Source organism: Neophocaena asiaeorientalis, unplaced genomic scaffold (assembly GCF_003031525.2).
Source record: "Neophocaena asiaeorientalis asiaeorientalis breed wild unplaced genomic scaffold, Neophocaena_asiaeorientalis_V1.1 scaffold89, whole genome shotgun sequence".
In the NCBI taxonomy this organism is placed as follows: Eukaryota; Metazoa; Chordata; class Mammalia; order Artiodactyla; family Phocoenidae; genus Neophocaena; species Neophocaena asiaeorientalis.
The window spans coordinates 314,920-333,668 of NW_020172592.1; the positions used below are offsets into that span (position 1 = coordinate 314,920).

Sequence of the window (18,749 nt, forward strand, 5' to 3'; positions counted from 1 at the left end):
CGGAGCAGGGGCTCTAGGCGCGCAGGCTTCAGTAGTTGTGGCTCGCAGGCTCTAGAGCTCAGGCTCAGTAGTTGTTGCACACGGGCTTAGTTGCTTTGAGGCGTGTGGGATCGTCCTGGACCAGGGCTCGAACCCGTGTCCCCTGCATTGGCAGGAGGATTCTTAAACACTGCGCCACCAGGGAAGCCCCGGAAGTCACTTTAAAATAAATGTCTTTAAGAATAAAGGAGTCTGGAAGCCTGGGTCACCCTATTATTCACTGCTTCTCGCTCTCCACTCCTCACCCTGCCTCACTGACTTTCATTGGACTCTGGCATGAAAGAGAAATAAACCTTTGTTGAGTTAAGCCACTGAGAATGTGGAGAGTTCTAACGGGTTTATAGGGCTGTTCAATTCTTGTATATCCTTGGTCATTTTCTGTATAATTGTTTTATCAGTTTTTGAGAGTGAATATTGAAGTCTCCAACTATTACTGCTGAATTGTCTACTTCTCCCTCAATTCTGTCAGTTTGTGCTTCATTTATGTGAGGGCTTTGTTGTTTTATCATCCTCATCAACTGACCCTTTTAGAATTATAAAATGTTCCTCGTTTCTCTAGTAACAATTTTTTGTCTTAAAATCTATTACGAATATTGGTGTAGCCACTCCAGCTCTATTTTAGTTACTGTTTGCATGGTTTACCTTTTACCATCCTTTTACTTTCTACCTATTATCTACAGTGTGTGTGACCTTGAATTTTAACTGTCACTTTGTAGCTGCATGACCCTGGACAAGTGAATTCAATTTTCTAACTGAATCAGTTTCTTCACCTATAAAATGAGGATAATACACAATAATACTATTACCAGGATTAAATAAGGCAATGTAAGGCAGTTGTGCATAGCAGCATGAATAATGGATATTTACAAGTACTACAAAAATCATTATCAATGATACTGCCAGAGAAGATAAGAAAAAAGTAATCAAAATATATTCTCACCTTTTCTGATAAATACTGTTCATAAATTCCAACAGCAGCTGCTCTTAAAAGACCTTTGGTTTGGTTGGTTTGATGTCTTCCATCTTTCTGACGACTTGATAAAACTTCTAGCTGTTGTTGGGCTGTAACCCGGTATCCTTCCACTGTCATCCAAAAGAAGAGATGTGCCTGACCTCCAGTTTGCTGCATGTAATCTACCAAAATCCATAACAACATAGATATTAAAGTCACACATTTTGGGGTGCATACAGCTGTATGACAAGTTAAGAAGGATTAAAGTTTCAAATACTTAAAACTCCACATTTTGAACATGTTTAGAAAATGCTTGAGGTTGAAAAAAAATAGTTATATCATAAACTGGTTAGGCTGAGAAGACCAGTTATGCAGAAAAAACAAATGGAAGCACATATTTTTTTTAAAAAATCTGATTTTTCACTAAAATATCTCTAGGGGATAAAACTGCCAGGGAAGGTTTCATCAGAAATAAACTACTTCACCAACATTCAGCTTCCATTCTCAACAAAGATTATTAATCACAATATTACTATTATCATAAATATTAAAAATAACGTTTGGGCTCTTCAATAAGCCATGCATTTGTTTTTGATCATGAAATGAAGAATCAGGGAGTTTTGCTGGAAATGTCCCCCAGATAAAAGCAATTTTGATGTAATATTAATAAAATTAATAAATATTTATATATTAAAATGGCATAAAAACAAAGCCCTCTCCCATTCATGCACCAAAATGATATACACAGGTTATACACACCAAGTATTCCTGATAAAGTATTCTTTCTCAAATAACTTAAATTTAAATTCATAGTAGAATCTCCTGGGGTTTATTTAAAAGCAGATTAGCAAATGCACATTGGAGTTAAAATAAGCATTTATTTCCTCGACAACAAAATAAATCTCTGGTTTCCAAAGAAAAGGAAGTATTTCAGAGAATGAGGGGTGGAAGAGAGATATATATGCCACACCTAATACCAGGTATTTAAAATTTAACAATATTTACAATTATTAAAAATTTCAAGGGTTATATTATTTTTATAAAATGGATTTACCTACCCATAAAAAATTGTAGTGCAACATTGTCTACAAGAATGCTGTCCAGGGGGACTGTGCAAAGTTTCCCAAAGTTTGCTGCCAGTTTCACAGTATTTATTTCCTACAAATAAAAGTCAATGTAAATTAATACTTCATCTATTCACTCACTAGGTTAAAGATCTTTACACAGATGTAAAAATTTAAGTTAAAATGGAATAAAAATAAAGGTTTCTCTTCTTGTACATGTGGGTGCCCAATAAAAAGTATCAGCTCACTGAATTTCCTAGAGTTATTTTAAGAGCTGCTTAGTAAATACACATTAAAAGTATGATAAGCACTCATTTCTTCTAATAAAAAAATAAATCTAAATGTATTTTCATGGATTCTCTATCTCTATATATTCCAAACAAAAATGAACATTTTAGGAGCTAAAGGGGATATTTGGATCACCTTAATATGTTCAAGAATAAACAAATCCCAGTATTTTCAAGTACAGATTGAAGTCTATCTACTGGGAAAACAGAAAATATTCCCGAGTTAATCTGCTCCTAATGGAGTAAAAATTCTATAATCTTTATAGAAAGTGTAATTCTTTTCAGTCTACCTAAACAGTAAATTACATATACTTCAAAGCAAGAGAGCAGGTAACTACCTACATAGGGTGAAAAAAAAATTTGTTAACAGGTTCAAATTTAGAGAATCTACATGTCCAGCATTGTGCTAGGTGCCTTATACACATTAATCTCCACAGCAATCCTATTGGATAAATATTACCAATCCCACTCAACAGATAAGAAAGTTGAGGATCGGAAATGTTGCCTGGGGTGACAAGGCTGGTTAGAATGAGTCAGTGTCCTCAAAACCTGCTGCCCCTTCCACAAAGAGCCATAGTGTTTCCAGGAATGATTTTCACCAGCTTCTCTGCGTTCCCAAATCCATGTCTCACAATCCTCTATTTTTAAAAAAAGATAGACAGGTTTTCTGAAAGTTAGATAGGCTGCCTTATTCAGGAGCAGATACTAAATTAGGCATAGGAAAAGGAAGATGTTTTGAAAAAAGGAGAAAAAAGCTTTCTCTGTAATTAGTATCTCTCCTTCATATAAGTACTTAATAATAACAGATTACCAACTTAAAATGTCTGGGGTAAAGCAGTCTAGTCCCAGCGCATGATTTCTCCTAAGTCTGCCTTCCTCAGATTTTATCACCTCTTTTTCCTGTCCGGCAGCACCTCTATAGATAGGGAATGGAAAAGAGTATTCACTATCACTTTATTTCTGATAAAAAGAACAAAGCACCTCCTAAGACTTTAAGATAAGTAGCATGGTTAAAAAACTACATCTCTTCGAAGAGTGTGAGTTTTCTTCCAAAGGAAAACACTATGACTTGAGCTATTAAAAAAGGTAAAGCTTGATATTCAAAATAGAATTGACAAGCTTCCAAACAAGGTTTCAAAATTTCAAAAGGATTCAATATCGGAAAGTGTTTAGGCAAACAGACTTTAAATAATGATGGGTACGGATCATTAACTCTTAAGATCTAGGTAAGGTAACTAGATAAAGAAACAGTAAGAACAAGTGAAACCATATTATTCTTCTATTCTGAATTTACATGCATGTATAAACTCACTTTAAAATATAGTTAACTGAAACAAAGACAGACAGACATACACCCGCACACACATATAAATAACAAATGTGGGCCTCAAGTAATGTAAGTTATAATTAAACTAGCAAACTGAACTCAAGATTTTTAAAAATAAGTCTTCCATTCCTCAAGGAATTTAAGTACAGTGCAAAATTACAAGACCAGAGAGTCACAAATAAATTTCCAATAGAAAACCAGCATGAAAAAGGTGACTACACTAAAAACTAAAGGTAGTAAAAAATGTTTTTGTTACGTTTTAAAGCCCCAAATCTCTGCTTCTCCCTTACAATGAAACTCTTCCAAACAGCTACCTATAATCACAGTTTCTAATTCACTTCTTCCCATTTTCTCCTGGACTGACTCCAGTCAGGGTTTCTCTCCACTATTCCACCAAAATGCTATCATCAGATCACCAATAATTCCCCTGCTGGCAAACCCAATAGTCAATTCTAAATCTTCATCTTACTCAACTTATTAGTCGCCTTTGATATACCTGATCTCTCACTTCTTTAAACATTTTCTACACTTGGCTTCTAGGATATCACACTCCCAGGTTTTCCTTCAATCTCACCAGTCACTCTGTTTCTTTGGCTAGATCTTTCACTTTGTCTTAAACACTAAGTAACTGCAGGGCCTCAGGACTAAGTCCTTGATATCTTCTTGCTTAAACTCATTCTTTTAGGTAACCTCATCCAGTCTCTTAACTTTAAATAAACATCTGATAATCCTGAGGATTCTCAAAGTTTGTTCCATCACTAAACATTCCCTTGAACTCGAGTTTACGAATTAGCGTGTGTACTTGAATGTCAAACCGGGATCTCAAACTAAAACATTCAAAACTTGATTCTCTCTTCCAGACTTCCTCCTCCCTCAGCTGTATCCATTTTAGTAAACAACAACATTGTTCATATAGTTGCTCAGGCCAAAATACTCTGGAATCATCCTTGGGTCCTTTTTTCCTCTCTCACCCTGTATTTAAAACCATTAGCAAATCCTGTTAGCACTATATCTAGTCTCTAATTACTTCTCACATGAACCTCCACAGCCATCTCTTATTGAACTAATGCAACAGTCTTGTAAGTGATCTGTTTCCATTCTTGTCCCCACCACTCCACCACAATCTATTCATCACAGAGTCCAAGTAATCATTTTAACTCATAAGTCACATCATGTCACTTGCCAGGGCAAATCTCCAATGGATTCCTATCACAATTAGAATTTTTTAAAATCTTACTATGGCAGTAAACCCCAAGGTTCCTCTCTAATTTCATTCCTCCTACTACAATCCTTTTCATGCATTCCATACCAGACACAATGACTTCCTCTAACTCACCAGGCACTTTCCTATTCCAGGGCCTTTGCATGCTCTCACCTTTGCCTGCAAGATTCCTTTAAAAAAAAAAAAAAAATTCACAGGACCCTCTCCTTATTCACATCTCTCTCTGCTCAAATGTCACCAAATCTCTCAGCATATATCTAAAACACTCCCAGACATTCTCTATCACCCTACTTTGCTTTACTGATTTTTTTCACATTTACTTATTTTTTACATTTTTTACATAATACATCAATTTATATATTGGTTAATTTTCTGATTCTACAACTACTGGGTTGGCCAAAAACTTCGTCCGGGTTTTCCTGTAAGATGTTATGGAAATGTAAGCTCCATGAGAGAGATTTCTGTTAGGTCCATCTAAAAAAAGGTGCCCAATGTACAAAATATAATAAATGTTGAATTTTGAATAAATAATACATGAGTAGATAAATATATAAATCAAGAAATAAAATCTTTAATTACTTCAGTATTTTTCATGCAGCATTTTTATCTCTTTAGTTTGTTTTAACAAATACACTACATTGTGTAAGATAAACTTTTTTCTAAATTCTTAGTTCTTTTGTAGAGTGCTACACTGGTTAATATTCTACCTTTTGTCATTTGCTAGATGTTTTAATGAATATAAAGTATTTATAACTAAATATTAATTCAAAAGTACTTTACTTACCTTGCCTGACTGCAACCGTTGTATTCTTGAGTCACATACTTTCTTTACAAATAATAAGCTATTTATTTGATTTTTGATGGTGTTGATATCTAAAAACAAACAAATTGATTATGAGGTAGAAAGTGGCAGTGTTACTTGTGAAATACTTTAAACATACATTTACTATAATTTAACATAATAACCAATGAATAGAGCAATTATTTTATTTAATAAAAGAAATAACTGGAAATTTTACAGTGAAATTATTTAATTAAAATTAAACCATGCCAATTATCTTTACTTCAGAGATAACTGCAATAATAAGAGTCTCATATTCAGAAAATTATTGTGCTTTAGTCTCAGCACATATTAGCATAATAAAAGTCAGATTTACTTAAGGTGAAAACAACTAATAGCATCAAATGACACTTAGGTAAATTAAAGTTTTGTTGAAGACACAGTAATCATTAAAGAAGTAAAACATTCTTATGCTTAAATAAATTATCAATACTTACCATCACCAGCTGTATCTAGAGATCGAAGATATTGTAATTCTTCTGCTGCTTTATCTCGGACTGCTTCTAGCTCTCCAATATTGTCACTCAATTTAATAATGTTCATAAAGGCCTCATAGTTGCAGTTAGAATCACGGATCTGAAAATAAAGTTTAAAATACAGATGGGAGGGAGACTCGCTTAGGTGAAAACAGAATCTTGAGTGCCTACCATGGGCCAGGCACAACTTTCCTCTATATCCCCACTGTTTATAACAAAACAAAATGAAAATCTCTGTACTCTTGGTACTTAAATTCCTGTGGGTCACAGACTATTAAGAAAGTAAGTAAGATATATAGCACACTACAAAGTAAAGAGCATGCTCAGAATGTCTGATAATAGCAAGGAAGCCATGATGGCTAGAGCTAAACTAAAGAAGTGTAGAAGAGTAATGGAGATCAGTGGTAATGGAGGGCAAATATGGTAGGGTTTAGTAAATATTTTGGCTTTCACTCTGAATGGAATAGTTACTGGAGAGTTTTAAACAGAAGAGTGGCATTCTCTGACATAAATTTAACAGAATCACATAAATAACATCACATAAATAACTGTTACTTCATCTTTTTTCTCCAGCCACTTGCTATTTAAGAATAGGAACGGAGTAGAAGGTTAAGTTGGATTTAACCAGAGTGTGGTTTCACCAAGCAAATAATAAAGTGAGAGAGAGAGGAAGGTAGTTGAGGATGTTGTGAAGGAATGTATGACTGCCAACAAAATTTAAGCTAAGTGAAACAGTAAGGGGAGCTATGAAAAGGTAGTCAACTTGGGATACTGTCCATTCTAAACAAGGAGTCAAAGCACTGGGGATTTGTGTAAGTCCGGAGCTACGGAAAAAAAAAAAAAAGGCCAATAAACACATGAAAAAATGCTCAAAATCATTAGTCATCAAGGATGTGCAAGTTAACCATAACAAAATGACAATGCCAAATGTCTATCAGAATGTGGAGAGACCAAACTCTCAAACAGTGCGAGTGGAAGTACGGAATTATAACACAACTTTGTAGGACTAAATGTCTATCAGAATGTGGAGAGACCAAACTCTCAAACAGTGCGAGTGGAAGTACGGAATTATAACACAACTTTGTAGGACTAAATGTCTATCAGAATGTGGAGAGACCAAACTCTCAAACAGTGCGAGTGGAAGTACGGAATTATAACACAACTTTGTAGGACTAAATGTCTATCAGAATGTGGAGAGACCAAACTCTCAAACAGTGCGAGTGGAAGTACGGAATTATAACACAACTTTGTAGGACTACTTGGCAGTTTCTCTCACTTGGTATAAATTTTACTTCAATAATACAACAAGAAGTAGGTTTTTAAAGACCTGATTTTTCTAAGAATACATTAAGAAACAAGTTACGTAGCTGTTCACTTATCTGCTCTGTGGGGGGGTGGTAACAATATGAACCAATTAGGTACTCTATTCCACAGTCAGAGATAGGACTTAACATTAACTAGTTTGTCTTAAAAAGAAATAAAATATATATTTCGAGATGAATAATGCAAATCCGTCCACACTGTTTTTAGAAATGACTTAAAAATTTTAAACTATTGTTGGGTAACACGAACACTTTATATAGAGAAGATGTATGTTACTACTACACTGCTCTAAACTTTTCCTTTCAAATAGAAATAAACTATACAATTAGATATCATTAATATGAAATTTAACTGGGTGAAAGAGTAAGAACTGAGCCAATTTTAATCTTTATAATACCTACACATGTAAAGGGTTTTCCACACAAATAATGCCAAAAGTGTGCAAACCAGACAACAAAGTAGGCTAAAGATCCTTTATTGATATATTCTTCTCTTTTAAATATATTTTCTGATATTTTATAGCTAAGTACAATAGTGATCAATTCCTGTTCATTAAATAACAAAAAGACCCACCCATCATACACAATAATAGTACCAGCCCAACTGTGGGGAGAACAAGTAAAAATTTGATGGTCTGAATTCTTTTTTGAGTATGTGTTAAATCCCCCCAAAACATTTTTCCCATATAACTAATTATATACTTAATATAAGCTTAGCAAAAGAAATATTGAAAACTGAAGAAAAATATAAATAGGAATAAAAATAATTCCTAACCTCATGAGTGAGAGATAACTATAACATCCTGGTAAGCATGCATCCTTTTCTGTACTATAGGTAAGATTATACAGTACTGTACCCTGATTATTTAAGGTAAGTATACAATATCCATTTTTGTGTTACAAAAAAAATTTTTTTAATGTCATTTACTCTTGCTTTATTACTTGTTTTTAAATTTGACCTGTGTTTCCTACTTCTTAAAAAATCATTTTGTTACATAACCAATACTCCTTGTGAGTAAAGTGAAATATATAAACAAAAGAGAAAAATTAAAACTTTCAGGATCCTACCTCTCTATTAACATTTCAGTCAGTATACATCTTATCAGAATCACAGTCATTCATAAATATATAATTACTTATATATTTATTTTTTAAAAGATTAGATATCTATACCTACATCATATTTAATTATGCTTTTCACATAAAAATATGCATATCTTTTCATATTCATAAAGATACACTACCATAATAATGGCGGCATAGTATTTTATTCTATCAATATGCCTAAATTATCCCTCTATGTGGGACAATTAAATTGCTTTCAATTTTTTAGTATTACTAGCAACACTGTCATTAATGACCTTAAATCGGATTGTTGCAAACTTGCTTATTAGCACTTTAGAATAAATTTCAGGAGTAGAATTCCTAAGCAAAGGACATGTATTGTTTAAAATTTTAATTAAGCGGATATGCATATTTTTAAAGCTCTTAGTAGAGCCTAGCAGGACTCTGAAGAAGCTGACAAAGGAAAGGAAAAATCAAGTTCTGTGCCCTCCATGAAAGGCTCTAGGAACACAAAGATAGTAAGATAATTTCTGCCTGCAGGTAACCCACCATCTGATGGGAGAGAGAAATACTGCAACAGGAACAGCAATAAAAAATGGCAAGTCTGATAATGGATATGGTTAAACAAAGAACAATCAAGTAGTTCCTTCCTAGGAAAGCTAGACTGAGTTAACAGAAGACACTGTGGGGAAGAAATTTCAGATTCAAAAAAAATGAATCAAAGACCTAGAAGTACCTATCAAAGTATTCCCAGTAATAGCCCATTTACACTCTTCCTCAGCCATGAATTTATTGAAAGCATATATAACCAAAAAAAAAAAATCAGAGCTAGTAAACTTAATAACCACTAACCAACCCTTTGATATATCTGACGAATAAGAAAACTGAGTTATCTTATAGACATACTAAGCAACTTACAGAAACAAATTTAGAATAAAATGTAAAGTACATACTATTTAAGTAGTTCAGAACACAGCTGTATTTAAAATCAAATAGTTTTTAAAAATACTCATCATCTATATACACACAGACAATAAAATATCCTTTTTTAAATTTAAATAAGTAGAAACAGCACCAAAATTGTAAGGAAGATTACCTTATCAACAAACTTTCTTACAGAGAATTTGGCTGGTACATTCAACACATAAGCAAATAGAAATACTGAAAATATAAAGATTATCTTTAGATGTATTTTTACTTAATTTCTTGAATAAATTATTGCTTAATCATCCTGACCTCCAAATCATATTTGTACATTTTAAAATACTGTTTTAAAAACAAGAGTTGTAATTTTACAAAGTACATACCATCCATATGATATATTGATTAATATAATCAGGATCACTGAGTTGATTTATTAATGGAAGAAGAATTCCTCGTGCAAGGATTTCCTGGACAAAAATTTTAAAAACAAACTTAATCTAATATACTTCTCAAATCAAGAGCACAAAGTAAATTTCCTAACACAATGCTGTTACTTAAGAAAGGTAAGGTACATGTAAAAGCAAAACTTGATAAATGACATGATTTTACAAAAAGGTGAGCTAGTACACCTCATTTAAATGAGATGAAGCCACCTATATCAACTTGGATACATGGCCACAATGATAAGTAGAGTTGAGTGAAAAAAAGCAAAAGGATACTTCTAATATGTTAGCATTTATACTCATTTTTAAAAGGCAAAACATGGCACTATAAGTGTTTATGGATTCCTACATCTACATTAAAAGTATAAAAACAAAAAAGAAAAGGAAAAGATACCAATCTTAGAATAGTGATTGCCTTCAAGGGAGGGACAGAGCAACTACAGCAAAATATTAAGTGGTTAAATCTGGGTTGTTGGTACATAAATGTCTATTGTATTATTCTCTATACCTGTCTGAGTTTGAAATTTACCTAATAGAAGATAATAAAAATAAAATAACATATGTTAAAACAATTACTCAACATTCTTTAGAATATACCTTCCCATTCTTTGCAGCTGTTTATGCTCCTACCTATTAAGATTCTGCCTCTCCTTCAAGGACTGAATACAGAATTAATTTTCCAATTAAATAAACCCTGATCATTCCAGCTGAACACTTTTTCACTTATATGTTTAAAATACACTAATGCCCTGTATTTAAGCCATTTATCACATACCATTCTCTATGTAATTTTGTGTCTTCTACTTCTTTCATACACTACAGCTCTTCAGGAACTTTTTGTATATGAGTGAGATTAGTTAATCTATTGATTTATGTATCTTCAAAAATATTTAGCCTCTTCTTCTCAAGGTCATTGTCTTAAACATGGCTGGAATTTTATAAATATTAAATGATAGAAATAAAGGAACTAAGAATTTAATGCTGATTCTACTAAGACAATATTTTTACCTGTTATTACTCTTCAGTCCTTTATGCCTGTGAAATCTAAATTTATGAAATATCATTTCTTATGAATACTGGAGAGGCTAAATAGCTACAAGTTTAACAGGATGTTTCACTTTTCTAAGTAAAGGACCAATTTATTTACTTATTTCTTTCCAGATCTCTAATTTATCTGTGCCATTTTCTGGTGTAAGTTCACAGAAGGTAGCCTTCACTTTATTTTCCTTTAAAGAAATATGTTATTTAAATTCTACTTTTGTAAGTTGTACAAGTCTTTTGACAACGTTTCCCCCACGATGAATTCGTATTTCCAAAAGGCACTAATGGAGGCTCCAGTAACTTTCTGAAATCTCTTTTGAGACACCGTACAGTCTCAAAGTAGAAGAAATTGCTTATTCTTTCAAGGTTAGCTTTAACTCTAACTTCTTAAAAATTATATTTATTTATAGAATCCCTTCCTTCAAATTATGTATCTGACCACAGAAGCTCACATTTTAAAATGTACTTTGTAAGGAGAAAATTCACCAACAAGTATTTTTTGAAAGTTTCTTTTCAAAGTGAGAGAAAAAAACATGTGGACAAAATTTTTGAATAAATCTAGTGCTTCTTATTAGTTAATGCAAACAGTCAATATATCTCAGAAAACTACACTGATCTCCTAATCTGCCTCATGAAAGGGTTTGGTTAGTCAAGATGTAATCATATGACTCAACAATTCCTCTACAGGTTCTAGTGAGAGTTCTAAATATTCCAAAATATGTAGCAATTTCCAGATAATTTTCATATACTTTAAGACAAGCACCAGCTGCCAAATATGAAGGCTCAAAAGATAGAGTCATTGAGGCCATGAATCTCTAAATCAATAAAACACGGTAATGGAAGAAAGGAGTAGCAATTAAACAGCAATTATCTCAGTCAAATACTGTGATCTGTACAATCCATACAAAGGATCCATCATATAAAGGAAAGAACTAAGAACTCTCTAAACTGTTATTTAATCTGAACAAAATGTCTTTTGGGAAAACCTAGATTTAATTATCAACAAAAGAAAATTGATAAAGAACTATCAAGTTAAAAGAAAAACAAACTGATTGCAGTGCTCTAACAATTATACTCAACTCAATTAGACTCAAGCAAAAATAAATAAAATATTGGTCTAAAAGAACAATCTATGGCAAAACATATTTGCTCTTTAAACAGTCCTACTTATTTTAAACTATAACCCCATGTAACAAGACTCATCTTCATTCCTGTCTCCTAAAAGTCAATTTAATCTTTAAGGAGCAGCAATAGCATGTCCACCACAGCCAGCAAGAAGGACAAACAGGTTTCCTTTGGCATTAAACCCAATTCTCTGATTGGGTATGTGCTATGTGGCAGGTACTGTGATAACCACTAAGTACATAACCATGATAAATACAAAATATGGTCCCTGTCTTTATAGGACTTAGGATTCTACTAGGGGAAAGAGGCATCAAGCAAGTAAATGCAACAACCAAATTGTCATTTTAAAATATGGTAAATGTTATGAAGGAAAACAGTACTTACCTACACTAATAGGGAATTATGAGGGGGCTTTTAGTTTGGAGGCCTTTCTGAGGAAGTGAGATATGTGGGACAAATACAACTTAGCCAAGAGAAGAAGGAGAATCATTCTAAGCAGATGAAAAAGAGTACAAGAGTACAAGTCCTATGCTGGGGAGAAATGGCACTTCTGGAGAAGCCAATGTAGCTGGAACATAGTGACGGCATGGCATGAAGGCCAGAGAGGTAAACAAAGCCACATCATGCACAGTCTTATTGTAAGCCTTTTAAAAGGACTTGAGATTTAAAACATTTCCTGGATAGTTATGAAGATGGGATGAAGAAAAGACTTATAAAAGGTAGACAGGATTTGGAGGCAAGAATAAGATTTCCATCTTGGGCATTTAAAGTTTAAAAAGGCTGTGAATCTATCAAATAGTGATTTTAGTGGGCAGCTGTCAGAGGGGCCTAGAGCTCAGAAGGGAATCTGGCCTATAGACATACATTTTTATTAGCATTTGGCTGGTGTTTAAAGCCATGGGAATGGATGAGCAAGAAGAGGGCTAAGAACTGAACAACTTGGATATCTAAAAGTTAAGAAGAGGAATTAAAGCATATAGAGGTGACTAAAAAAGAGACCGAAGGAGGAGAAAAAGAGAAGACAGTAATGACGTGGAACCCAAGAAAAGACAGAGTTTCAAGAAGGAAGACATGGCCAGCCATGTGAAATGCTGCTGAGATACTGCCTAGCAGTGGCTATCTGGAGTACCAGGCAAAGACTCTGGTGCCAAATAATCAGCATGAATGAGTATGATGACTGATTAGCAGTATCTTCCTTCAGTGGTAGGTGTGAATCTAGTGATAGACATGCCAGATATTTACTTCCCTTGATAATGACTAGCCCAAATGATTGGTCTTCACTATATATAATCTATCAGACTCTTCCCATCAAAATCAAGCATTTTCTTCTCACTTCACAGTACCATTACCCTACCTGAGAAGTGCACTGAACTCAAGTTAGAGAGCTATTAGGAAATTGATACTGCTTAAATAATAACAAACAAGCATTAAATAACAACAGACACCTTAGGAATTGGTGTATCTGTTCTGCAGAATGGTAGACTAAAGAGATCATAAGCTTTCATTTTTAGAAAAATTAGAAACTTCAATTTTACCCATTCAGCCAGGGTAAGGGCTAATGTTAGCATTAGCTAGCATTTCTCAATCACAACCAGTAGCCAAAGCCAAAATGTTATTCCTTTACATGTGCACAAAGAATTTTACTCCAAAGGTTTATACCCAGGGAATAAATGAGTCCAAGACTACTGCTCTCATCTGACTTATTTTCCAATGACAAGAAGTAGAATCTTAGCTACCCAGGTTTTTTTGAAAGTTTCTATCCAGAAGTGTTACTTTAGTCAGTCTAATTTAAGTAAATTTATAGGTGAAGCTATATTAAAGAAAATTTAAAACATGTCTTTGTTATAACACAAAATCCAAGTATCTAACTCTAACTCAGGCAGCTTTCAAGGTGTTGTCCAGGAACCTCTGGGGTGTAGGGGGAGACAAGCATACAGTGATATTTTCAAAAAGGAACATGATGGTGTGATGATACCATTAATGGAATGTGGGCTTGTGTATTTGTGTTCTAAAATTTCTTAGTTTTAATTTACAATACAATAAATACTGATAAAGCCCACATAAACAGAAGCTCTTTGGGGCCCTCGATAATTTTTAAGAGCGTAACAGGGTCCTGGGACAAAAATTTTAATAATTACTACTCTAAGTTTCTTTACAGCCATGTATTTTGTATGAGCTTAGGCTTACCCTGACAAAGTATCGCATGATCTTGTTCTGGAAATCTCCAGGAGGTAGCAATAAATATAATAAGACCTCACACAAATCCCTTAGGAATCCTAGAAATAAAAGAAGTAGCTATAACAACATTAGAAAATATGAAGTCTCCACCTACTCTTGATATAAAACACAAATAAAGGTAGAAATAAGCAGTTGCCTGATTATACCAGCTTATTACCTTAGTAATCAGTATTCACTAAAAATTCCTTTATTGTTCTCCAAATAGCAACTATTCATTAATCAAATGAATACATATTTTTTATTCTGCCCAATTCTAACCCACATTTTGAATTGTTGAGAAACTTCAATTACAAAAGTGTTTCCCCCAAAAAGTTTTAGTTGTACCATGTATTCTACACTTCTACCACACATCTTTGCATACTTAAAAGTTATTTGCACATTTAAAAATACACTTGTAACTATTTTTTCAGGAAAGAACTTCCCACTGCCTTGGCAGGTAATAACAAGAAGAGTATGCGCTTCTATTGGGTTGGTCAAAATGTTCGTTTGGGTTTTTCTGTAACATTATGGAAAAACCCGAACGAACATTTTGGCCAACCCAATATTTTACTGATTGAGGAGGGCTTGATTTACATAAAAGGACTGTACATTATTATATCTATTTCTTACATTTAGTTATTTCATATTAGTGCTAATGAAGTAGCAGTTAAGAACTGAATTGCACAATAAATATAAAAAGGAAAGAAGGAAAAAGAGAAAAAGCGGAAAGGAAGGCAAAGAAAAAAGCTGAGCACATTTTTAAAAATCTAAGAAAACAATTTCCACAACGAGAAATGCGTTTCTGAATTGTTCATATACTGACACTTCCCGGGAATATAATTATTGGGTCAGAACGAACTTTTTGGCCAATGCAATAAACAGCTAATCAGAAAAATGTGCCAAGTAGCACAGACTCCTAGTTGTTGTAAAACTAGGAAAAGACAACATCCTCAGCTAAAGCTTATCGGGTCTAACCTCTCAAAAAGAAAAGTACATACAACTCTATAAATTTCATTTGAAATATTATAATCATTCCCTTAGGAAATATTCAGGGTAACAGGTGTACTCTTGAAATAGAAATAATAAATTCAAGGGGAAGATAAATTACTATAGATCAAAAAAAGTAAATTTATAATTATATAATGTTTCAGTTTGCTGTATTTTAAAAGATGATGAAAGAGGTACTCTTTAATTGCCATCTTTAAATTTTAAAGATGACCCTTAAAAAAGAAAAAAGAATCTGGAAACTATTTTTAAGAATTAAAAAATACAATAAAGTGAATAGTAGCAGTGTCTTTACCATGCTGCCTGTCCTGTAAGAATAATTTCACTCTTAGATTTTACACTTATATTTGTTCACTGATTCTGCTAACTTGTCTCCAACCAATGTGAACAGTTACTGTTCTCAAAAAAGTTAAACTGAAAAGAAAACCTTCTTCATCTTTGGGAGATGTGCACACTAGGTCACGGCAAACGTCCTTCTCCATTTCAACTTCAACTTCAAAGAAGGTATCTACAAGATCTTCTGCTGTACCTGGACAAAGAAGGAACAATTCAAGACATACAAAATAATAAAGAAAAACAGATTTAAAAATCCGAATTTTCAAAGGGGATAAAGATATTACCTTTTACTTGATCATCTTTCTCTGTTATCTTCTGTTGAGCCTTTCTGAATACTCGTAGGTGTGTGCCAAAATCATCTACAATGCGTGTAGTAAAATAAGGTTGCCAGTCTATTTCTTTTGACCTTACAAAAAACACATGACATAAAAGCATTATATAAATGCTTTTTTAAATCAAAAAATAAGTTTATTTAATGACTACTGAAAGACATGATTATCAAAAGAGACTGAATTTATTTATACTGAGATTTTACTCATTTAACCACTATTACACCTTAGCATTCCCTTTCAAGAGACCCAGTTTATCAAATCTACTTAAACGCTCGAACAATATTCTTTGAAGTATTTTATATGCCAAAGCTTAAAAGTACTATCTAAGTGCTTAAAATAAATAAGAGAAAAAACAACAGGTATATTATGCAATTTCTCATCCCAGACATAACAATATATTAGGAATTCAGAATGTTTTTGCTTGCTTTTAAAAGAGCAGTTGAGATATTTCTTGGTTCCTTCTGAACCCTTTCTGAATTCTCCACATTCTTCCTTTTAGTTATACGGTCCAAGTTTTGAACCAAATATCTTTGGTATGAGCCTGACTGGTTTCTGTTTGCATATACAAACACTTAAAAACTTAACTATTTGAAATAACTATAGTCACATGGAAATGGTTTAAAGAGTAATGTAAAATACCACACTTACCCATGAAAAAGGTGATTACTAAGTTTATTAAATTACCTAGTACTCTTATCTCTAAAGCAACAGACCTCAACAAACATCACTAATTTAGTAGACCAGTGAAACAGATAACAAATACAACAGATAAACCCAGATTATACATCTCCTTGGATTAAGTGATATTTTTAAACAAACATGTTATTCAATGCTGTTTTCCTTAAGTTAGCACTAAAATTAATTCACCCCTTTAGGAACATACCAAATGAATAGAAGATAAAGAGGCTACTCATGAAGATGCTAGACAATGGGGGAGCAAAAAAAAGTTACCATAATTCATTATGCTAATTCACCATACCTGTATAATAAAGAAGCTAGTGAAAAAGTTGACTTGATTACTGTCTTTTGAGAAAAAACTTTTAAATGTGGTAATGGCATTGAGGAATATAACAGCTATTTTCAAACAAAAACATAAATTATTAACACTCATAATTTCTAATGCACAATTATGATTTTGTTATATACATGGAAAGAAAGAGTAAATTATAAGTACATGAATAGAAACAATTTAACAAAAATAAATGTAACCTGAGCTCTGGGATCTGAGGAGGAGTTACCATTACTCAGAATGTAAGAGCTATGTATATAAGCATACACTAAACTTGGTAACAATATTGAGTCTCAACATAAAACCTAAAATAAAAACTTAAACCTAGAGGTCTCTAGAGTCTCTTTTTGCCCTTATTTTAAAAAGAAAAGCACAATCTGTGTAAGCATCTTTCAAAACTCTTTACATGAATATTTGTACAAAATCATCCAAACCTGAAAATTTTATAAGAACCAAATTTAGAAGAAAGCAGAATACATAATCTTTCAAATTACATATGTTCTGTTTCATGGTACAGTGCTATTTATAGAATTTACTGAAATTTTCAAACAAAACAAAATTTATTAATTTTAGAAGGCATTTTAAAACCTATCTCAATTCATTATGGAGGATGTAATGACATTTAAAATGACTGAAAGTTAACAAGTAATGCAAATACATGAAAATTATTTTAAGTATTAAATACAGATTTCTACTTTCAATATACAAATATATTGAGGGTGGGGAAAACAGGGAACACAGTATTTCATATTCTCTATCCAAGGTCATCATTTTCCCTCTGCTTGACTCATTTACCCTGAATACATGCAAATCTATTGTAAATCTCAACTCAAAGGAACTGTTCTAGGTTAGGAAGATAAGAACAACAGTAGTACATGACTTCTCATTTACATAATTAGGAAAATATCTACTAACAATTTCTAGTAGTATTTGTCTTAAAATTTGAAAGGCACACTTCCTTCTATTGATCCACAGGTAGTTTTCTATTAGAGCTCTTAATATTATTTATTCTTAAATCATGCCTACAGTCAAGGCTCTTTTTCACTTTGTTTAAAATATTCCCCCACATGACTCCTAGTGAAAACACCTGGATTATTACACAATGAATCCTATTATCTACACTTTCATTTTATTATTACTTAGAGGCTTTCACTTCTTGAATTTAAAAATGAGAGCATACTTCCTATATGACCAAGAGAATAAGGGATATATTCAACCCTACCCTGAGAATATACAATTTGTATTAGGCCCCTGAAGCTTATATATCTTGACAGAATGCTTGTAAGAATTACGATGGTTAATTAGGAATGCAAATAAGCAATGAAGTCTTAATTAAAGAACAAAAGGAAAAGTCAAACTACTGAGTGTAGCTCTCTGATACATTTGGCATGCCTTATCTTTATCTCTAACACCATCATCTTATTCCTGGCCTTTTAATTGATCTCCCACGTCCACTCTAGTCTACCCTCCATTCTATTTTCCATACAGCAGCCAGACTGATCTTTTTAAAAATACAAATATGATAATACAAAACAAGAGCCGTAAAAACCCTTTAGTGACTCTCCAATCATACATAGCTGGGACCCTGCTTACTTCCTCATCATTTGTTCCACTGTCCTTCCTTTTCTGTTCTGTGTTTACCTCAATGCCTCTGGACAGACTATTCCCTCTGCCAAGTTTGCTCACCCTGTCCACTTTCCATAAATTTACCTTCGCTCCCCC

The 18,749-nt window shown here is 33.1% G+C and overlaps 1 protein-coding gene across 2 annotated transcripts in view; it reads right to left on the reverse strand.

The window, feature by feature from the left end:
* The window catches only part of SNX13 (sorting nexin 13), a 137,242-nt gene that overhangs the window by 57,211 nt on the left and 61,282 nt on the right, over positions 1–18,749 (reverse strand). For both annotated transcript variants that reach the window (XM_024738418.1, XM_024738417.1), the window contains exons 6-13: positions 15,971–16,092; positions 15,778–15,879; positions 14,316–14,404; positions 9,903–9,986; positions 6,170–6,308; positions 5,676–5,764; positions 2,050–2,149; positions 980–1,173 (exon numbers count right to left, since the gene is read on the reverse strand). In XM_024738418.1, coding sequence (XP_024594186.1) covers positions 980–1,173; positions 2,050–2,149; positions 5,676–5,764; positions 6,170–6,308; positions 9,903–9,986; positions 14,316–14,404; positions 15,778–15,879; positions 15,971–16,092 — 919 coding nt within the window. The remainder of the gene's footprint in view (positions 1–979; positions 1,174–2,049; positions 2,150–5,675; positions 5,765–6,169; positions 6,309–9,902; positions 9,987–14,315; positions 14,405–15,777; positions 15,880–15,970; positions 16,093–18,749) is intronic.